Source organism: Lissotriton helveticus, chromosome 7 (genome assembly GCF_964261635.1).
Source record: "Lissotriton helveticus chromosome 7, aLisHel1.1, whole genome shotgun sequence".
Taxonomy (NCBI): domain Eukaryota; kingdom Metazoa; phylum Chordata; class Amphibia; order Caudata; family Salamandridae; genus Lissotriton; species Lissotriton helveticus.
In genome coordinates, this window is record NC_136068.1 from 1546093712 (window position 1) to 1546116484 (window position 22773).

The window sequence follows — 22773 nt, forward strand, 5'->3', positions numbered from 1 at the left end:
GGCCAACTGGGGCGGAAGGGAGGGTGGGAGGGAGGGCTGGCCAACTGGGGCGGAAGGGAGGGTGGGAGGGAGGGCTGGCCAACTGGGGCGGAAGGGAGGGGGGAGGGAGGGCTGGCCAACTGGGCGGAAGGGAGGGTGGGAGGGAGGGCTGGCCAACTGGGGCGGAAGGGAGGGTTGGAGGGAGAGCTGGCCAACCGGGGCGGAAAGGGAGGGGGGGCTGGCCAACCGGGACGGAAGGGATGGTGGGAGGGAGGGCTGGCCAACCGGGGCGGAAGGGAGGGTGGGAGGGAGGGCTGGCCAAGCGGGGCGGAAGGGAGGGAGGGAGGGCCAACCGGGGCGGAAGGAAGGGTGGGAGGGAGGGCTGGTCAACCGGGGCGGAAGGAAGGGTGGAAGGGAGGGCTGGTCAACCGGGGCGGAAGGAAGGGTGGCGGAAGGAAGGGTGGAGGGAGGGCTGGTCAACTGGGGCGGAAGGAAGGGTGGCGGAAGGAAGGGTGGGTGGGAGGGCTGGTCAACTGGGGCGGACGGAAGGGTGGGGGAAGGAAGGGTGGGAGGGCTGGTCAACTGGGGTGGGAGGAAGGGTGGGAGGAAGGGTGGGAGGGTGGGAGGGTGGGGTGGGAGAAGGGTGGGAGGGTGGGGTGGGAGGAAGGGTGGGAGGAAGGGTGGGAGGGTGGGGTGGAAGGAAGGGTGGGAGGGTGGGGGGTGGAAGGAAGGGTGGGAGGGTGGGGGGGTGGAAGGAAGGGTGGGAGGGTGGGGGGTGGAAGGAAGGGTGGGAGGGTGGGGGGGTGGAAGGAAGGGTGGGAGGGTGGGGGGGTGGAAGCAAGGGTGGGAGGGGGGGTGGAAGCAAGGGTGGGAGGGTGGGGTGGAAGGAAGGGTGGGAGGGTGGGAGGGTGGGGAGGGTGGGAGGGTGGGGTGGGGTGGAAGGAAGGGTGGGAGGGTGGGGTGGAAGGAAGGGTGGAAGGGTGGGAGGGTGGGGTGGAAGGAAGGGTGGGAGGGTGGGGTGGAAGGAAGGGTGGGAGGGTGGGAGGGTGGGGTGGAAGGAAGGGTGGGAGGGTGGGGTGGAAGGAAGGGTGGGAGGGTGGGGTGGAAGGAAGGGGCGGAGGGTGGGAGGGTGGGGCGGAGGGTGGGAGGGTGGGGTGGAAGGAAGGGTGGGATGGTGGGGTGTAAGGAAGGGTGGGAGGGTGGGGTGGAAGGAAGGGTGGGAGGGTGGGGTGGAAGAAAGGGTGGGAGGAAGGGTGGGAGGGTTGGGTGGAAGGAAGGGTGGAGGGGTGGAAGGAAGGGTGGGAGGGAGGGTGGGATGGAAGGAAGGGTGGGAGGGTGGGATGGAAGGAAGGGTGGGAGGGTGGGGTGGAAGGAAGGGTGGGAGGGTGGGGTGGAAGGAAGGGTGGGAGGGTTGGGTGGAAGGAAGGGTGGGAGGGTTGGGTGGAAGGGAAGGGTGGAGGGGTGGAAGGAAGGGTGGGAGGGTGGGATGGAAGGAAGGGTGGGAGGGTGGGATGGAAGGAAGGGTGGGAGGGTTGGGTGGAAGGAAGGGTGGAGGGGTGGAAGGAAGGGTGGGAGGGGTGGGATGGAAGGAAGGGTGGGAGGGTGGGAGGGTGGGGGTGAAAGGAAGGGTGGGAGGGTGGGAGGGTGGGGTGAAAGGAAGGGTGGGAGGGTGGGGTGAAAGGAAGGGTGGGAGGGTGTTGGGTGGGTGGAAGGAAGGGTGGGAGGGTGGAGGAGGGGTGGGAGGGTGGGGTGGAAGGAGGGTGGGAGGGTGGGTGGGCAGGGTGGGGTGGAAGGAAGGGTGGGAGGGGGGGTTGGGAAGGGTGGAGGGGTGGAAGGAAGGGTGGGAGGGTGGGATGGAAGGAAGGGTGGGAGGGTGGGATGGAAGGAAGGGTGGGAGGGTTGGGTGGAAGGAAGGGTGGAGGGGTGGAAGGAAGGGTGGGAGGGTGGGAGGGGTGGGGTGGAAGGAAGGGTGGGAGGGTGGGGTGGAAGGAAGGGTGGGAGGGTGGGGTGGAAGGAAGGGTGGGAGGGTGGGGTGGAAGGAAGGGTGGGAGGGTGGGAGGGTGGGGTGGAAGGTGGGGTGGAAGGAAGGGTGGGAAGGTGGGGTGGAAGGAAGGGTGGGAGGGTGGGGTGGAAGGAAGGGTGGGAGGGTGGGGTGGAAGGAAGGGTGGGAGGGTGGGAGGGTGGGAGGGTGGGAGGGTAGGGTGGGAGGGTGGGAGGAAGGGTGGAAGGAAGGGTGGGAGGGTGGGAAGGGTGGAAGGAAGGGTGGGAGGGTGGGAGGGGAGGGTGGGAGGGGAGGGTGGGAGGGTGGAGGGTAGGGTGGGAGGGTGGGAGGAGGTGGGAGGAAGGGTGGGGGGTGGGAGGAAGGGTGGGAGGGTGGGAGGAGGGTGGGAGGGTGGGAGGGTGGGAGGGAAGGGTGGGTGGGGTGGAAGGAAGGGTGGGAGGGTGGGGTGGAAGGAAGGGTGGGAGGGTGGGGTGGAAGGAAGGGTGGGAGGGTGGGAGGGTGGGGTGGAAGGAAGGGTGGGAGGGTGGGAGGGTGGAAGGAAGGGTGGGGGTGGGGTGGGAGGGTGGGAGGGTGGGGTGGAAGGAAGGGTGGGAGGGTGGGAGGGTGGGGTGGAAGGAAGGGTGGGAGGGTGGAAGGAAGGGTGGGAGGGTGGGGTGGGAAGGAAGGGTGGGAGGGAAGGGTGGGAGGGAGGGTGGGTGGGAGGGGAGGGTGGGTGGGAGGGTGGGGTGGAGGAAGGGTGGGAGGGTGGGGTGGAAGGAAGGGTGGGAGGGTGGGGTGGAAGGAAGGGTGGGAGGGTGGGGTGGGGTGGAAGGAAGGGTCGGAGGAAGGGTGGGAGGGTGGGGGGGTGGAAGGAAGGGTGGGAGGGTTGGGTGGAAGGGAAGGGTGGAGGGGTTGGAGGGGTGGGTGGAAGGAAGGGTGGGAGGGTGGGGTGGAAGGAAGGGTGGAAGGAAGGGTGGGAGGGTAGGGTGGAAGGAAGGGTGGGGTGGAAGGAAGGGTGGGAGGGTGGGAGGGTGGGGTGGAAGGAAGGGTGGGAGGGTGGGAGGGTGGGTGGAAGGAAGGGTGGGAGGGTGGGGTGGGTGGGAGGGTGGGGTGGAAGGAAGGGGTGGGAGGGTGGGGTGGGTGGGAGGGTGGGGTGGAACGAAGGGTGGGAGGGTGGGGTGGAAGGAAGGGTGGGAGGGTGGGGTGGAAGGAAGGGTGGGAGGGTGGGGTGGAAGGAAGGGTGGGAGGGTGGGAGGGTGGGGTGAAGGAAGGGTGGGAGGGTGGGGTGGGGAGGGTGGGGTGGGAGGGTGGGGTGGAAGGAAGGGTGGGGGGGTGGGGTGGAAGGAAGGGTGGAAGGGTGGGGTGGAAGGGTGGGGTGGAAGGGTGGGAGGGTGGAAGGGGTGGGGTGGAAGGGTGGGAGGGTGGGAGGGTGGGGTGGAAGGTAGGGTGGAAGGTAGGGTGGGAGGGTGGGGTGGAGGAAGGGTGGAAGGTAGGGTGGGAGGGTGGGGTGGAAGGTAGGGTGGGAGGGTGGGGTGGAAGGTAGGGTGGGAGGGTGGGAGGGTGGGGTGGAAGGTAGGGTGGGAGGGTGGAAGGTAGGGTGGGAGGGTGGGGTGGAAGGAAGGGTGGGAGGGTGGGGTGGAAGGAAGGAAGGATGGGAGGGTGGGGTTGGAAGGGTGGGGTGGAAGGAAGGGTGGGAGGGTGGGGTGGAAGGAAGGGGTGGAAGGAAGGGTGGGGGGGTGGGAGGGTGGAAGGAAGGGTGGGAGGGTGGGGTGGAAGGAAGGGTGGGAGGGTGGGAGGGTGGGGTGGAAGGAAGGGTGGGGGTGGGGTGGAAGGGTGGGAGGGTGGGGTGGAAGGAAGGGTGGGAGGGTGGAAGGAAGGGTGGGAGGGTGGAAGGAAGGGTGGGAGGGTGGAAGGAAGGGTGGGAGGGTGGGAGGGTGGGGTGGAAGGGTGGGGTGGAAGGAAGGGTGGGAGGAAGGGTGGGAGGGTGGGGTGGAAGGAAGGGGTGGAGGAAGGGTGGGAGGGTGGGGTGGAAGGAAGGGTGGGAGGAAGGGTGGGGAGGGTGGGGTGGAAGGAAGGGTGGGAGGAAGGGTGGGAGGGTGGGGTGGAAGGAAGGGTGGGAGGGTGGGGTGGAAGGGAGGGTGGGAGGGTGGGGTGGAAGGGAGGGTGGGAGGGTGGGAGGGTGGGGTGGAAGGAAGGGTGGGAGGGTGGGGTGGAAGGAAGGGTGGGAGGGTGGGGTGGGGTGGAAGGAAGGGTGGGAGGGTGGAGGGTGGGGTGGGGGTGGGTGGGAGGGTTGGGGGGTGGGGTGGGGTGGGTGGGAGGGGGTGGGGTGGAAGGAAGGGTGGGGAGGGTGGGAGGGTGGGGTGGGGTGGAAGGAAGGGTGGGGTGGAAGGAAGGGTGGAGGGTGGGAGGGTGGGGTGGAAGGAAGGGTGGGAGGGTGGGAGGGTGGGGTGGAAGGAAGGGTGGGAGGGTGGGTGTGGAAGGAAGGGTGGGAGGGTGGGGTGGGAGGGTGGGGTGGAAGAAGGGTGGGAGGTGGGGTGGAAGGAAGGGGTGGGAGGTGGGGTGGGGGGAGGGTGGGTGGAAGGAGGGTGGGAGGGTGGGGTGGGAGGGAGGGCTGGCCAACCTGGGGCGGAAGGAAGGGGCTGGGAGGGAGGGCTGGCCCAACTGGGGCGGAAGGAAGGGTGGGAGGGAGGGCTGGCCAACTGGGGCGGAAGGAAGGGTGGGAGGGAGGGCTGGCCCACCGGGGCGGAAGGAAGGGTGGGAGGGAGGGCTGGCCCACCGGGGCGGAAGGAAGGGTGGGAGGGAGGGCTGGCCCACCGGGGCAGAAGGGAGGGAGGGTAGTCAACCGGGCCAGAGAGGGAGGGGTGGTCAACCAAAAGATTGGACATTCAGGTCAAAGCAGTGGGAAGAAGGGAATGTAAGCAGACAAAGGCTAAACCACTAACTGAATGGTGTAGAACTGAACCCTACCTTGTAATTTTCTTTTATCCGCCATATTTCCTTCACTAGAGTCGGACTCTCTTCATACTTTAAAAGTCTACAACGCTGAAAAGAAAGGCAGAGGTTAAGGCTCTTGAATGGCTGAATCAGACGAGACCAACTTCACTTTCAATACTACCTTTATGGAGAAGCAGAAACAACCACTAATGCACTCAGAGCATTTTTTCAAGGCTATTTCCAATAACCCTTTAATAAAGCTAGCCATGGCTTTTTTATATTAATCAGCCATCATACCAATTTTTTAAAAAAATGACACTTTACTTTAAATGCTTCCTTACTTCACAAAACATTATACATTTGCTTACTTCAAAGGCAGACTTTCTCCTGAGACTGCGCATCCTTAATTTTGCAAGAAAAAAAAATGTAAATTGCATAAAGGACACCCAACAAAGAGGACTGTTTGAGACAGAAGAAGCTACCAGAACAAAGTCGTCACCTGTTTATTTCAGAATTGTGCTCTTTGTTAAAAGTGTAAAAGTAATTTCCAACAGCCAAGCCTCGCAAAAGTCAAAATAGTCTGACATACTAAAAAGAAATCAGAAAATATTGACACCGAATCAAAAATCCAAAATGGTGAATGAGAGTCATTTTACAGCTACTACAAAATAAAGTTACTTGCACTCACTCAGAGATCTTCTTATCCCATTTGGGTGTTTAAACCGTGCTTGCAAGAGCGCTAACCCTGCAGCCTCGCTTAAATGTAGAAAGAAAAGCAAGGTACCAAAACCTTCCAGAAAGGGGAAAGTGAATAATCTGACAGCAAAAGCAGAATTGAAAGGGGAATAATAGAACCAAGCAATTGAAAAAACCAAGGGTCAAACTATGAAATTCAGCAAAGGTGCTTAGAAGCAAAACTGCGTGTTTTATTTGATGTGGGGGTTGATCGTGCATTGCATCTTGCAGATTTTAGGAACTTTCATTTTGAGATAATATCACTTACTTGCGGTTTTGAGAAACCTGGAAGTTCTGTTGCACGGAGTGTGTAAAAATGTGCTAGTGCATTAGAGTAGCGAGGTTTAGCCAGTTAGGAAATTTAACAAATCATCATTTTTTGTATGGTCATACCCGATTTTTCACTTTTTTGGGACCCCATTTTTGCTGAACTTAAAACACTGCACTTTCACCCCCTGCCAAACAGGAGTAAAGTACCTGTTCTCCCTCATGGTTAAAAAGTCGCTGACTAAAAAACGTAACTTGCCTATGTGTCACTAGTATATGGTGTACTTAAAGCACCCATTTAAATGTCAACTATGGATTGCAGCGCCAATTGTGCCATTCACAGTCTACCTTTAAAGGAATATGCTACTTACCAGTATGCATCTGTTCTTGGCATGTAGGGCTGCTGACATTCATATCTGTGCATAGATCGCCGCCTAGTGTTGGGTCCGGATGATTGCACATTGTTGTCCTGGAAGAGTCTTCGAAGTATCACGAGATAGGTGGCTCCTCCCGTGGACTACAGTGCGCATGGGCATCCTCTCCATCCTCAGATTGTTTTTCGCCATTGTGGCAGAGATGGAGTATGGCACAGTAAGAGATGTCCATGCAAGAAAGTAATAAAGTAATAATGAATGCTACAGCTGCGACAGGCACCGGGGAGGAGGGTGGGCGATATGAATTGCAGCAGCCCTACATGCCAAGAACAGATGCATACTGGTAAGTAGCATATTCCGGTCGAGGCATGTGGGCTGCTGAATTCATATCTGTGCATAGAATGTATAGCAGTCTCTCCCTTAGCGGTGGCTACCTGTGTCAGCTGCAGCAGTCTGGAAAAGAGTTTTTAGAACAGCCTGTCCTACAGCCGCTTGCTGTTTGGAATGTACATCTACACAATAGTGTTTTGTGAAAGTATGTATGGTAGACCATGTGGCTGCTGTACATATTTCCTCTAGAGGAATGTTTCCTAGGAAAGCCATGGATGCCCCTAGTTTGCATGTAGAATGCGCTCTTGGGGGAACTGTTAAAGTGCGTTTTGCTTTTAGATAATATATTTGGATGCACTTAACTATCCATCTGGCTAACCCAGATTTTGAAATGGGGTTGCCTTTGTGTTGTGGTGAGAAGGCAACAAACAACTGTTTAGTCTTTCGAAAATCCTTAGTTCTATCAATGTAGTATAGAAGTGCTCTCTTGACATCTAGTGTGTGTAGAGCCCTTTCAGGTACTGACTGTGGATTTGGAAAGAACACTGGCAGTTCTATTGTCTGATTGATATGAAAATGGGATACCACCTTGGGCATGAATTTAGGGTTTGTTCTAAGAGCTACCCTATTTGCATGTATGTGGATGAATGGCTCTTGAATAGTTAGGGCTTGTAGCTCGCTAACTCTTCTAAGTGAAGTAATTGCTACTAGAAATGCCACTTTACATGTTAAAAATTGTAATTCACATAAATGCAATGGTTCAAATGGTGGTCCCATTAGTCTGGTTAAAACGATGTTTAGGTTCCAGACAGGTGAAGGTGGGTGTTTTGGGGGGATTATTCTTTTGAGTCCCTCCATGAATGCCTTAATTGCAGGTACTCTGAATAGCGAAAGATGCTGTCTGTTCTGAAGATAAGCTGCAATGGCAGCTAAGTGTATTCTTATAGATGAATAAGCTAGATTGCAACGATGTAGGTGCAAAAGATAGCAAATGATATTTTGTGTTGAAGCATCTAGTTGGTTTATGTCATTGTTATTGCAGTAGATGACAAAACGCTTCCACTTTGCAGCGTAACAAGCTCTGGTTGTAGGTTTTCTTGCCTCCTTGATAATGTTCATACAGTCAGGAGGTAAGTTTAGGTACCCAAACTCTAAGACTTCAGGAGCCAGATTGCAAGGTTCAGTTGTTGCGGATCTGGGTGCTTTATGTCTCCATGGCTCTGAATGAGTAGAGTGGGTGTTAGCCGCAGTCTTTGATGAGGCACCACGGAAAGTTCTAGGAACGTTGTGTACCATGGTTGCCTCGCCCATGTTGGAGCAACCAGGATTAGTGTCAGTGAATGCTGGCGTAGTTTGCGTGCCACTAGCGGTATTAACGGTGCTGGGGGAAAAGCGTACGCAAATCTGCCTGACCAGTTCATCCATATAGCATTGCCCTGCGACTGCGGATGTGGAAACCTGGCGGCAAAGTATTGGCATTTTGCGTTTTCCCTCGTGGCGAACAGGTCTATCTCTGGTTGTCCCCACTGTTGGAAGTATGGTTGGAATACTGTGGGATGAATCTCCCACTCGTGCAGCTGTTGGCTGTGTCTGCTGAGCAGATCCGCTACTTGGTTGTCTTTGCCTGGGAGGTGTTCCACCATGAGAAAAATGTTTCTTTGGACGGCTCACTTCCACATGCTTTGTGCTAGATGTGATAGCTGTGGAGAGTGTGTTCCTCCCTGTTTCTGTATGTAGTACATTGCTGTCATGTTGTCCGTTCGGATCAACACAGCTTTGCTGCATAAATGTACTTTGAACGCTTTCATTGACAGAAAAATTGCCATCATTTCTAGCAAGTTGATGTGCATTTTCTTTTGTTGTGCTGTCCATCGGCCCTGCACTGTGTACTGAAGGACATGGGCTCCCCATCCTATTAGGGATGAGTCCGTCGTCAACACTATTTGTGGTACAGGCTCTTGGAACAGTCGTCCCTTGCAAAGGTTTTGTGGATTCCACCAATTCAGAGAGTTGTATGCACGACTGGTCACCAACACTAGGTCTTTCAATTGTCCTTGAGCCTGGTTCCACTGCCGTGCTAAGCACTCCTGTAGCGGACGCATGTGTAGTCTGGCGTGAGAGACTATGAAGATGCACGAAGCCATCATGTCTAGGAGTTGCATAAACACTCGGGCAGAGAGCAAGTGTTGGGGCTTGAACTTTTGGATTAGTAGCTGTATACTGTTTATTCTTGCAGCGTTTGGGTATGCCTTTGCTGTCAGAGTATTTATTGTTGCTTCCAGGTAATGCTGTACATGGGATGGCTGAAGGTGAGATTTTTGGTAGTTCAACGTGAAGCCTAGGCTGTGCAGTAGGTGAATTGTTTTTGACAAGTGGCTGACACACTGCTGGGCTGACTTTGCTTGTATTAGCCAGTCTTCCAGGTACGGATAGACATGAATATGTTGTCTTCTTAAATGTGCAGCCACTGTCGCTAGGCATTTTGTGAACACTCTAGGAGCTGTTGTTACACCAAATGGAAGGACTTTGAATTGGTAATGTTGATTTAGCAGCGTGAACCTGAGATACTTCCTGTGAGTCGGATGTATCGGGATATGGAAATATGCGTCTTTGAGGTCCAATGTTGTGAGGAAGTCTCCTTGCTGCAACAGGGGTAACACTTGTTGTAGAGTGAGCATATGAAAATACTCCGATAAGATGTAATGATTTAGGGGCCTGAGGTCCAATATTGGTCAGAGAGACCCGTCCTTTTTGGGGATGAGGCAGTATAGTGAATATACCCCTGTACCTTGATGTTCCAATGGTACTAGTTCTATGGCCCCTTTTTGCAGCATGCTGATGACTTCTTTCTGCAATAAGTTGAGGTGTTCTACAGACATAGGACGGTGTTTTGGTGGTATGTTGGGTGGTGTGGAGGTCAGCTCTAGGCAATAGCCATCCCAGATAATTTGCCTTACCCACTTGTCTGTAGTGATGTTTTGCCAGATTGGTAGGAACTGTTGTAATCGTCCCCCGACCGGTGTTATATGGTCTGGGGGTAGAGCTAAGGAGTCACTGTTTTGTGTTGGTAGAGGATCTGGTGGTGTTATTTCCTCGTCCTCTGCCCTTGTTGTTATTGCTGCAGTATCTACCTCTATTGTTTTTATTGTAGGTGGTGTATGCGTTTCCCTTGTAGTTTGTTGTCTGCTGTGATGAGTTACCTCTTGCAGCACCCCTGTAATTTGAGCGACGAAAGGAGCCTCTATGTTGTTGTGACTGTAGGGCTCCCATAGACTTAGCTGTCTCAGTGTCTTTTTTCATTTTGTCCAGGATTGTATCTACCCCTGGACCAAATAAGTAGTCAGGATTGACTGGCTGGTTTAACAAAGTGGACTGGACTTTATTTTTAAAACCAGAAATGCGTAGCCACGCATGTCTCCTGATCATAACACTGGTGTTAACAGACCTGGCCGCCGTGTCTGCTACATCTAAGGCACATTTAATGGAGGCGTTAGTGATTATCTTTCCCTCCTGTACTAGTTGTTCAGCCTGTTCTTTGTAAGGGTCAGGTAAATGCTGGAGAAGTGTTTCTAAGGTGTCATAGTGTGCCCTGTCATACCTAGCTAACAGGGCTTGCGTGTTAGATATTCTCCATATGTTAGCTGCTTGTGCGGCTACCCTTTTCCCTGATGCCTCAAAGATCTTTGATTCTTTGTCAGGAGGTGGAGCTTCTCCAGTTGTTTGAGAGTTTGCACGTTTACGTGCATTTGCTACCACTAAAAAATCCAAAGGCAGTTGTCCCTTAATATATGTGGAGTCTAGTGGCGCTGGCCTGTATTTCCTTTCTATTCTTGGGTTAATGACCCGTGCCCTAGTGGTATCCTTAAATATGTCTCCTGCATGTTTAAGTACCCCTTTTAACATAGGTAGTGTCTTAACAGTTCTTTCTGATGTGGCAAAAGTGTCAAAGAGGAAATCCTCCTCCACAGGGTCTGCATGCATGTCCACATTGCGATGGAGGTCTGCCCTTTCGATTAGTGAATTAAAAGCAGCTGTGTCCTCTGTAGGAGAAGGCCTAGCAGGGTATGCAGATGTATCAGGAATGGGTTGAGAGTCACCAGGATGTACTGGGTCAACCCATGGTTGAGTGTGACTGTCTTGGTCAGTGTCTACTGGGTAGTTGTATTCCTGATCATATTCTTCATCCACCTCTTCATCTGAGTGTGTGGGTGTATATGAGTATGGGTTAGGCCTAGTTGGCTGAATAGGCTCAAATAGAATAGGTGAAGTATAACAGTCCCCTTTTCTTTTTGAGTGGTATAGTGTAAGTCTCTTTCTCAGTCTCTGGTCTGATCTTCCTTTTGCAGAGAGTGAGTTTCCCAGAGCTAGGGTTAATGTAAAGTTTTGACTGTTCCACTGATATTCAGGGTCTGGATGCAAGACTTCCTGTTCAGCTGTTCTGGGTGTTTTTGCCAATGTCTTTTGTTTGGTTTGTTTCAGTTCGATGATGCTTTTTGGGTCGGCCACCTTTGTTTTTGAGGAAGGAGGTAGGGCAAAATTAATTGCTCCGATGTCATTTTGTGGTACTACGGTTTGTTTCAGTAGTGCCTGTTTTTTCGGAGCCGAAGTTTTTCCCGTTTCGACAGTCCTTTTCGATTCGATTATGGGCTTGTGTCCTTGTCGATTTTGGAACCTGTGGTTTCGGATCGACGCCCTTTGGTTTCGGTTCCATGGCTTTTTTCGGGTCGATTTTCTTCGGCTCGATTGCTTTCTTTTGCATAGGCATTGGTTTGTCGCCTTTTTGTTTGGGGTCGACAACCTTCTTTGGATCGAGTCCCTTTTTTGTGTTAGCGACTATCGACGCCGATGTTTTCGGTTCGACGACCTTTTGTCTTGGAGTAGATATAGAGGCGCTGCTTTTTGGCTCGACGACCCTTGTGTTTGACTCCGATGGTTCGACATAGTTCGGCCCGAAGACCGTATTGTCGATGAGTGTCTTCGGTCTCGACTCCGATGGATCGACGTAGTGTGGTCCGAAGACCGTGTAGTCGATTAGTTTTGGTTTAGTTTTCAGTTCCCCAACTTTTGGTTTCGATATTACCAATTTCGGAGTACGTTGATCCGATGGCTCTTTTGTAATATTCTTAGCCGAGCTGTATTGCGGGGCTATAGAATGTTTTTCGAGATCTTGGCTAAGGCCTTGTGGCGATGCCTCGACCTGAGCCTGTGGAACCATGGAGGTATAGGTATGGGGCGCCGTACTCACGATTGGCCCCGTTTCATCACTAGAGTCGTCCTCTACGGCTCCGATCCCTTGTTCGTCGTCCCCTACCTCGACGATGTCTTCTTCGTAGTCGGCGTAGTAGTCGGATTCATGCTCCGAATCTTGATCCGACTGTTGTTCATATTCTTCGGTTCGACCAGATCTTCTTCGTCGTCGAAGATATTTTCCGGCTCTGGCGCTGGTTTCTGCATGGTTAGCCTAGCGGCCCGTCGAGTCCGAAGTGTCTTTTTGGAACGAAATTGGGCACAGGCTAGGCAGTCGGATTCATTATGTTCAGGAAATAAACACTTGTTACATACAGGGTGTTTATCGATATGTGGGTATTTTGAGTTACAAAGAGGGCATCTTTTAAATGGGCTCCGTTCCATCGACGACTGGTCGCGTGGCGCCGAGAAGGCCCGCGGCCCGATTCGACGTCCCAAGTTGAATAAAGTTTGTAAAGAAGCTGTTGGCACCGATTCGAGACAATACCGACGATACCGAAGGCCTTTTGGCCTTTAGAAGGTGTCGTTTCAATTCCGAACTTCGAGTAAAGGAAAGTACATCCGAACCCAATGGCGGAAAAAAACAATCTGAGGATGGAGAGGATGCCCATGCGCACTGTAGTCCACGGGAGGAGCCGCCTATCTCGTGATACTTCGAAGACTCTTCCAGGACAACAATGTGCAATCATCCGGACCCAACACTAGGCGGCGATCTATGCACAGATATGAATTCAGCAGCCCACATGCCTCGAACACATAGCTTCGGGCCTACCATGTGTAGCCTGACTGCAGCAGCCTACAAAAACTGTCAAACCTGACAAAATAAAAAAATTTGACTGGCAGAAAACCATGCTTTTAAATATAGAAAAAGTCACTCCCGAGTACACCTTGGTACTCACGAGGTAGGGTGCCTGGAATGTAACAAGCAATGGCAAAGTCAATAGGCCATTCCTATGTAAGAGCTATTGGCAAAGCTAATATCCTTTTGTCATTTTGTACGCCAGCCTGGCTGCGGTTATGCATGGCTAAAAATTTGTGGCATAGAGTAGTCGCATGGGGCGGCACAGAGTGGACTGGGCATGAGCGGAGTCGCATGGAGCGGCACAGAGTGGACTGGGGACGAGCGGAGTGGCAGAGTCGACTGGGGACGAGCAGAGTCGCATAGAGTGACAAAGTGGACTGGGGATGAACCGGGGTTGTTTGGAGCGGCAGAGTGGACTGGGGACGAGCTGAGTCGAGTGGAGTGGCACAGAGTGGACTGGGGACGAGATGAGTCGCGTGGAGCGGCACATAGTGAACTGAGGACGAGCTGAGTCGTGTGGAGCCGCACAGAGTGGACTGGGGAGCCACCCCGGAGAGGCACAGAGGAGAGCCACCCCAGAGAGGCACAGAGGGGAGCCACCCCAGAGAGGCACAGAGGGGAGCCACCCCAGAGAGGCACAGAGGGGAGCCACCCCAGAGAGGCACAGAGGGGAGCCACCCCAGAGAGGCACAGAGGGGAGCCACCCCAGAGATGCACAGAGGGGAGCCACCCCAGAGAGTCACTGAGGGGAGGTGCATATAACTTAGAGGTGTAAAATGCAGCGACGCAGAGTGCAGTGGCATAGTATGGAGTGATGTCGAGCTCAGTTTCATAAAGTGCACTGACATAGAATACAGTAGTGCAGAGTAGAGTGCCGAAGAGTTCAGTGGTGTAGGGTGCAGTGTTGCAGAGTAGAGTGCCGTAGAGTGCAGTGGCCCTTAGTACAGTAGTGCAACGCATAGTAGCATACAGTGGAGTGGCATAGAATGGACTGGTGTAGTGTGTTGTAGAGAAAATTGGTGTAGGGTTACAGCGGTATAGAATTCAGTATTGTAGAATGCAGTTGCATAGTTTAAAGTGGTGCATAGTACAGTGTAGTGGTGCAGAGTAGAGTGGCATACAGTGCAGTGGCGTAAACTCCTGTGGCATAGATTGCATAGGCATAGAGCAACAGAGTGCAGTGGAGTAAACTCCTGTGGTGTAGACTGCAGTGGCGTAGAGCAACAGAGTGTCGTGGAGTAGAGTGGTTAAGTGGAGTAGAGTGGTGCAGAGTGCAGGAGCTTAGAGTGCAGTCGCGCAGGGTGGCTTCGAGTAATGGCGTGGCGCAGAGTGGCGTGGAGCACAGTGGCGTGGAGCACAGTGGCATAGTGTGTTGTGGAGTTCAGTATAGTGGCGTAGAGTGGAGTGCTGCATTGTGCAGTTTGCAATGCTGCAGAGTGGCATAGAGTGCAGTGGTATAGACTAGAGGATAGGCAAGACCTCTTGGCTTGGTCATTGCTTGTTACTTAATATGGCTCTGCAAGGCTTTTGCCCCTTTGTGCATCACAGCAACTTTGGGTGCTGCACTGTGTTGCGCCATTAATAAACCTGGCCCCAAATATTTCTTGGGAGGATCAATTACTGTAAGAAAGTGGCTCTGTATATACTGGACCAAAGTAAGGTATGGTGTGCACAGAGTCCACAGTCTTCAGAGGTATGGCACAGGTTAAAACTAGATATAGCCTTACTCTTTAAAGTGGTAGCTTGGTCGAGCAGTAAGGCAGTACCAGAGGACAGTGCAAAGCATTTGTCGTATCCACTCAGTCAGCAAAAGGTTTCACACACTCAAGAACTGAACTCTAGGCCAATTGTTTTGTATCAAAAGATATAGGTATGTTATTTTTAGAACCAAAAAGTTATCAATATATACTTTCTCAGCATAGATTACTTCAGTTAAATACTTTTCAAATAGCCAATAGTCTATTTGAATACAATAGTTACAGATTATTGCAATAGGCAACACAATTTCAAACAATGCAACATTGAGCTCAATGGGAATTTTCAGTTAAATGCAATTAATTGCATTGTAGATTACTTTTCTAACCACATAACTGGATCTCGGATGCAGTCCTGGGACATGAGATGTAAACAGTTATAGTAGTGATTTTTAAAGAATAAGTTGAGACTTATTAACCTTTTCAGTTGAAATTACCAATGTTATCCTATGGAAGGAAATTCAAGTTGCAGATAAAGTAGGTTCACGTTACTTTTGCAATCCAGTACTGGACTCCTAGGTTCAGCACTGGGACATTATCTAAAACAGGTAAGCAATTAAGTTTTGGTAGTTGGTACGATTTTTAAAGTATATTTGTAGTTTGCAAAAATCGACACAGAAGAAATTTCCTATGGAATAAAATTCAGGTTACTGGCAAGTACGTTAAAATTACTTTTCAGTATTTGTGCTGGGCTAAAAGATGCAGAACTGAGGTCCCTCCTGATAACAGGTGAGTAAGTCGGAATTCGTTGTTCGGCTGATTTTAGGAGAATATTTTAAAGTACCAAAACTCCACACTTAGAAGAATTTCCAAGTGAAACCAGTCAATGTTAGTCTACAGAAGAAAAGTGAGTTATCTGCTTTTAGGTAAGTACTCGACTGTCAGAGTTAATGTTCTGGGCATAGAATCAGGGGTCTCTCAGGGTCAGGTAGGACAGTTGGTACACCCTCAGCGGCAAAGGGGCAGCTGGGTGCAGAGGTAGTTGGGCCCAATGTTATCCAATGAGACGCAGGAGGCCTTCGGTTGGTGGCTGCTGGCTAGCAGGCCACACGGCTGTGGGGGCTGGGCTCCTGGTCACTTGCTCAGGGCAAATGGGGAAGTAGGATAGGACAAAGGTTGCACGGCCAGGGGCACTCGGGCGGCTGGGTGCAAGGTGCTTTGGAGCCGTCGGGTGCTCAATGTTATTCAATAGGAATCATGAAAGGTGAACAAAGGCTGCAGGTTCAGGGACGGAGGATCTTCAGGAGCGACTAACACTTTGAGGGGTAAGTTGAGATCCTGGAGGGTAGGTGGGCACCCCAGAGTTGGGCCCAGGGACAGGGGGGCACCGGGTGCAGGGGTGTCGTTTGGTGTTGGAAAATCTTACCCTCGGCTGATCGCGGTTGGAGGGATCCCTGGTTCTGAGTTTGCAGGCGTCGCCTGGGTCGTCGAGGAGTGTCCTTGGGCACTGGATTCCAGGTCAGAATCGCCGGGAGGGGGACGTCCTCAGGGTCTTTGTCCACTTGGGCACAGGCTGGGCTCGGCGGGTGCAGAGTGGGCTAGCGTCGCGGTTCTTGACTGGCACCAGGGCTATTGTTGTTGGAGCAGAACCACTGCTCGTGGGAGTCCCAGTCTATAAGAGGGTCAAGGCAGGCAGGTCATCCAGGGTTTTTGAAGTTGCTGTCCGCAGGAGACACCAGGATTTAGCAGGAGCAGGTTCAAGGATTAACAAGCCTGTAGGGATGGGGCCTAGTCAGTTGGGGTCATCCTTTTGTTAGCAGCTGCACGGCGGGTCTTCTTCTTGGTCTTCTTTCTTGTTACGAAATCGGGATCTGAGGAAGGAAGGTTCAGGGTGCCGCTAAATACTAAATTTAGGGGCGTTACAGGTAGGGAAAGGGCAGGGACCAATAGGTCCCTGTCCTGGAGTGGGTACACCCCCTAACCTGCTCCTCTCCTGTGGGAGGGGGGCCGGGTCCTAGCTGTGAGTGGGTAGGGCTCGCCATCCTCAAGATGGCGGTAGCCCGGAGTTGTGCTTCACCTCGCCTCCTCCACCTGAGGGGTGGAGTTGGCACAGGCTGGCACACCCCCTCCTGAGGTAGGGCTTCCCGCCAGAGTGGGGGGCAGAACTAGTGGGGGCCAGTTGCTGAGCACAGCAAGTGGCTTGGAGAAGCTCACATAGGCGGCGTGTCTTTGAAGCTTCCCCTGGCCCATCCTGGGGAGGAGACCTAGCACCTCGTCCAGGATGTGCATTGTTGCAGGCCCAGGAGAACGGGGGGCTCTCCACCCAGGGGTCCAGCAACATGTCTGCTGTGCGGCAGCCTAGGCAGCCACTCAGACAAGACGTGGATTGTAGGTTAGGTTTCAGGGGATGATCTCCAAGATGCCCTCCGTAGTGCATTTTACATTAAATCCCACACTGGCATCAGTGTGGGTTAAATGTGCTGAGAAGTTTGATATCAAACTTGTCAGTCTTCAGTGTAGCAATTATGGTGCTGTGGAGTTCGTAATGACAACATCTCAGCACCATATACACTTACAGTGCTCAGGAATGGTCCTGGGTACTGTAGGGGCACAGGGCTCATGCACCTGTGTCCACACCACTGGCATAGGGCACCCAGCTAGAGGGGTGACTGATGTATGCCAGCGCAGTGGGTTTGTGGGCATGGCACACTGAGATGTGTGCCATGCCGACTCTTTGTTCAGTTCTGCTCTAGGACACTCCGCCTGCAAAGGCAGTGTGTGTGTGTTAGGGTGCAGGCCCCTTAAGAATGGCACAGTAAGTGCTGCAGCCCTTAGGGGTCTTCTCTGGTCACAATGCCCTGGGTACCCATGGTACCATTTACCAGGGGCTGATATGTGGCCAGAGATGCATATTGGGTTTTAGCTTCAATACAGTTTTAGGGAAGGAACATAGGCCCTGGACACCTGATTAGCAGGAGCCCAGGGCACACTCAGTCAAAGAACATCAGCAATTCAGCAAAAAGTGGGGGCATACCATGCAAGAAAGATGGCACTTTCTCACACTTACCATGCCACAATGTTTTGTGTGCCTGGAAATCTTTTTATTTTCAGTTTTCTCTTTGCTAGGAAAATTAATTAATTCGCAATTAGGTGATGCAAAATGTCCAGATCTCCAGAGGTCCCATTCCAGGAGATGGTAGCTCATACTTAATAAAATAATGAATTGGTTTTATATAGCTGGTCACTATAGTGTGCAGTTATTAACCACTTTAAATATCAAATATTTCATTACTCAATTTAATGGTACTAAATGTTCTGACCTCAAAAAAATGGAAGGTTGACATGGTCTTTCTTAGATCTGAACACTTGACCTGCAGACCTTTGAATTACTATAAAGTAAAATCTTATTTCTCTTTTTATACATACAAGATTCCAATTTGATTTCTTAAATTTTAATTTTTTCATAACCGTCAAAACGTTTTTGCTGCAGCACTTCCAGGAGCATCAATATTGGGCTTACGTGGCACACTATGGTATAGGAACCTATAACTATCAGATTTAAGTGAAAAATAGTGTTCTAAACTGCACTATTTGGCATCATGTTTCAAAATGTTCTTTGCCGCTGTCAAGGTCAAAGTAGGTCAGACTTCCTTATTTGGTGCAACATGGTGCTGGCATTTATCGTACGCCACTCACTAGGTTATGTGAACAGATTTGTTTACTGCAGTATTGCCATTCTTCTAGCTTTGAAGCGCTGTGATGCAATTAATAGTATGAAAGAACATAAGTTTAATTTACGGTAGGATTATTTGTGGTCAACAAATTAAATTGTGCCTTAACCAAAATACAAGTGATTGCAGCAATGGAAGTCATAAATGTCTGTTCACTGAAAGTGTGCAACCCCCTCAAAATTGCATCAGCAGTAAACAACAAGCAGTGATGAAAGGGTGCTGTACCACAAGCTGCCACTAGGTTTCCCTTGGGACCTCTTTTGGCCCCATATGGTACTGCACCTTGCAGAATGACCAAGGACAGGATATGGCGCAGTGGTGAGATCTGCCGACTAGAAAGCTGGGGGATCTGTGTACAAGTCTGGTGTCAGCCGGATTGTTTAATCTCCCACGAGCACATAGATAGGTGCGCTAGATAACTAATGGCTAGAAATCTAAAATTACAAAACTAGAGAAGTAAAATAACATAAGAATTCAATGTCAGGGGGCAGGAAAGCAGTGTTGTGACCAAAACAGCAGTGGCTTCGGAGAGCTGGTTGGGGCCTATAGCTGTGCTGTAGGTGGGGAGAGGGGAAGGCACGCTCAAGCAGTGACGTGGCCTTGGAGAGGTGATGGGGGCATGGGGCAGTAATTAAGGGACCGGCAAGCAAATGGAGCGACGGTAGTTCCACTGCACAAGTAAACAGAACACTTAACCCCTCAGGTGGGGAAAATGTGTTTTTTCCTTTCTTTTAACAAAGTTTGAGGTTTGCAAGGGATACTGGGTAACAGAACCTGGTGAGAGCCAGACAAGTCACCCCATCCTGGATTCCCCTGGGTGTCTAGCATTAAATAATGTATAGGTTTGCTAGGTTTCTCTAGGTGCTGGCAGAGCTAGGGTTTAAAATCTACAGCTAGGCACTTTGCAAAAAAGGGGTCCGTTTTCACTGTAAAAATTAAGTGTTTCCATGTTGCGTTTTGAGCCGTTTCCGGTCGCAGGCACTAGGCCTACCCACACAAGTGAGGTACCATTTTTAATCAGGAGACTTCGGGTAACCCAGAATTGTAGAGCAACTGTTATTACCTACTGACTTTCGATGCATTTCTGTCTTCCAAATGAAAGAATCTGTTATGTTAAAATTATTTGTACAGCGCACGGACACCAAGCGGTTTCATGGCGCTAGGAGCGGAAGGACTATGGCGAGAAGATTAGTGGAGCCTTATTCATAGGCTTGCAAAAACAGAAAAGTTTTAAGAAGTGTTCTGAAAGGAGTGTAGCTGGTTAGTAATCTTAACTCATTCGGAAGGGAGTTCCAGAGGCGAGGGGCCTAGAAGGAAAACCTAAGGCCACCATGTTTTTTCCGTTTGAAGGCGGGGATGATGAGCAGGTTGTGATGGGAGGAACGAAGATCACGGGAAGGGACATACCGATGGATCCTGGAAGAAATGAAGACAGGACCCTGACCAACAAGTGCCTTAAAGATGGTACAGCCAAGTTTAAAAACACAACGTTTGGCTACCGGGAGCCAGTGGACGTTCTTCAGCAGGGGGGGTGGGGGGGGGGGGGGGGGGGAGTTTAATGTGTTGGTGCTTAGGTTGGCGAAAAATGAGCCTAGCTGCCTGATTTTGTACGAGTTGTAGGCGGTGAAGCTGATAGGCTGGAATGCCCACATAGAGAGCGTTTGCATAATCAATGCGAGAGGTGACCAGGGCCATGATAACAAGTGTGAGGGCTTCCGTGGTCAAAAAATGCAGATTTTCCGAATTCTGCAGAGATGGAAGAAACACGAGGAGACTACAGCATTGATTTGTGGTTTCATGGACAAGTTATTACAAATGATGACACCAAGACTTTTTACAGAGTCTGCGGGGCGAGGTCGAATGCCCAAGGATGGCGGGCAGAAACTAGAATTCCAGGGGTTAGTGGGCCCCCCAGTCAGGACAAGCTCGGTCTTGTCGGGATTGAGTTTCAATTGACTGGAGTACATCCATTAAAGATCATGGTAGATTGGAAATTCGTAATGGATGCATTGGTGGAATCAAGATTGGATACCAACTGAAGGTCGTCGGCGTAATTGAAGATAGTGACCGAGCTGTTGCGTAGGGAGACAATCAGGGGTTGCATATATAAATTAAATAGAAGGGGCGATAAAGCAGAGCCCTGAGGGACCCCACAGGTCAGTTTTGTTTTCCCTGCTGAGAAGATGGACAAGCGGACCGCCTGGAAGCAATGATGTAAATATGATTGATCCATTTAAGGGCCAGACCCTGGATGCCAGCATTATTGACACGGTCGACCAGAAGTTCATGATCGACCGTGTCAAATGCCGCCGATAGATCCAGGAGCACCAGTGCCTGGGCAATGTTTTTATCAGCTCCACTCCTAAGCTCGCCCATTACAGCCAAGATGACAGATTCTGTGGAGTGCACTGGCCTGAAACCCGCCTGCCGGGGGTCATGAAACTGGGAATGCTCAATAAATGAGCCGAGGCAATTTGTAACTTGGGCCTCTAATATTTTGCTGAGGTAGGGGAGCAAAGAAATGGGCCGAAAGTTACTCAGTACCGAGGGGTCTGCATTGTTTTTTTTCAAAATAGGGACAACTGCGGCGCATTTAAAGGTATCCGGAGCGATGCCTGTTTTCAGGGAGTTGTTAATAAGTAAAAGTGGGGGATCAGGACAGGCAAGAAAGGCTTCCTTCAGAATGTGGGGAGGGCAACAATCATTAGGAGACCCAGATCGCACTTTGTTCAGAAGAGTCAAGAACTCTACTTTAGAGATCCGGGGAATATGATCCAGCGTGAGTGGGTTCTTACAAGATGCGAGAGGGATGGTGGGGGAAGTGGGAGTAGGAATATTATTTTTAATGGAAATAATTTTATTGATAAAGAAAGAGTTCAGTGAGTCACATAGTGTTTATGAAGGGACCGATTTAACAGTCACCCGGTCAGGTTGTGTGAGTTCATTGACAATTGAGAAGATGTCTTTGGCCTTTGTGGAGGAGTTGGTGATTTTTTGCGAGAAGTAGGCCGACTTGGTCTGAAGAATAGAGTTTTTGAAGTGTCTTAACAGGGCCACGTATGCCGTTTTCTCATCAGGGGCATAAGCTCGCCGCCAACGGCGCTCTGCCTGCCTGAGGGCCAGCTTTTCCTTTTTTAGGTCCTCAGACAATCAGCGTTGGGCATCGTGGGAGCGTTTGATTTTGATTTTTTTCAGAGGGGCAACCTTATCACTGGCTAATTCTAGCCAGCTTTCGAGGCTAGAGGCCTGACAAGAGATGGAGACCTGTTCATTGGGAGTAGAAGCTCTTGGCAGCGCGTAGAATTCCTCCATGTTAGCCCGTTTCCAGTTTCTAGCTGAGAGGTTACCGGCTGGAGATGGTAAGATGGAGGGGGTGTAAGCCATGGTGAAAGAGATAAGAAAATGATCAGACCAAGAACCGGGAGAAATTAGGGGGAGGGTAATATCAATATTGGAGGTCCAGACTTGGTCCAGAATGTGCCCCTTAACATGGGTAGCTTTGTGGGCATGTTGGGTGAAATTCATGCCAAGGAGAAGGTCCGAGAACTCCACCGAGGAGGTGCTTTTACGAGTGTCTGAGGGCCAGTAGTTGAAATCGCAAAGGATAATAATCCTGGCATTAGCACTGATAGGCCAGTTGTGCTGTAAGTTGTGGAGGTCGGAGGAGGTATAAGTGATCAGTTGGACATTATGGCTGGCCCCTGGTCCCGGCTGGACGCAGACTGGCTTGCCTTTGGCGCGCCCGCTGTGCCCGTCCACTGCACCTCCGTCTAGTTTCCTTTTAAATAGTCCTAACAACGATGACGACTAGCCCACTAACCTCGCTGGAAGTGAGGGAGCAGGCGGAAGTTGTGGTGCTCACTGGAAGACCCTCCGATCAATCGGCACTTGCCGCGTCGGAACGGGGTCAGGAGCAGTGAAAAAGGAAGTTTGCCAGGTAAGTTTAAAAAAACACACAATAAAAGTGGCAAGTTACTATTAGGCAGTATTGTTTAACCAATGAGCAACAAAGCGCTACGCACACATCTTACGGCCAAAATCGCCGCGTACGTCTAGAAAAGTAGTCACTTTGAAAAATGTCCTATAATTCTCATGCTAGTATGGGTACTCACAATTCTTGAAATGTGCAAATAGCTACTGTTCTTAAAATCTATATTTTGTTCCAATTTCAGAAATATATAGGTATCTTTCATACCGATATTTCACTGTATATATTTTCCCAAATGAATTGCTATATACCCAGAACATAATAAACACACATTGCAAGACGCTGCTCAGTTATTGGTTCTGGGTTCGTCTTGGTGAACCTACAAGTCCTATATACACCCACAACCAGAAATGTCCAGCGGATGTAACGGTATATTGCTTTCAAATATCGGTCATAATTGGGGGGGGGCGTGGCTACGCAGGCGATCGTCATGGCCGCCTGATTGTAGAGCTCCGCCGGACGGGCTGGAAGAAGGCGACTTTCCCATGTGATCCGACGCTGCCAGGAGTCTGAAAATGCCCGCCTCTGTCCCCGGGGGCCGTGGAGTGCTGATGGTCGCTGCCTGAGACTGGGGGACGGCGTGGACGTTGAGGATTGCGGAGGGGTGGTGGGGCCTGTCGGGTCCCGCCGGACGTGCACCCTATCGCGCCGGAGCGCCTGGTGAGTCTCCCTCGGGTTCCCGCGCCCCCCCTTGGCATCCGGGTCGCTGTT

The 22773-nt window shown here is 51.5% G+C and overlaps 1 protein-coding gene across 8 annotated transcripts in view; it reads right to left on the reverse strand.

Moving 5' to 3' along the window:
- CNOT3 (CCR4-NOT transcription complex subunit 3) overlaps window positions 1-22773 on the reverse strand; it is a 1075180-nt gene that overhangs the window by 818155 nt on the left and 234252 nt on the right. For all 8 annotated transcript variants that reach the window (XM_078655004.1, XM_078655002.1, XM_078654999.1 and 5 more), the window contains one exon: window positions 4928-5002. In XM_078655004.1, coding sequence (XP_078511130.1) covers window positions 4928-4952 — 25 coding nt within the window. In that variant the 5' untranslated portion in view covers window positions 4953-5002. The remainder of the gene's footprint in view (window positions 1-4927; window positions 5003-22773) is intronic.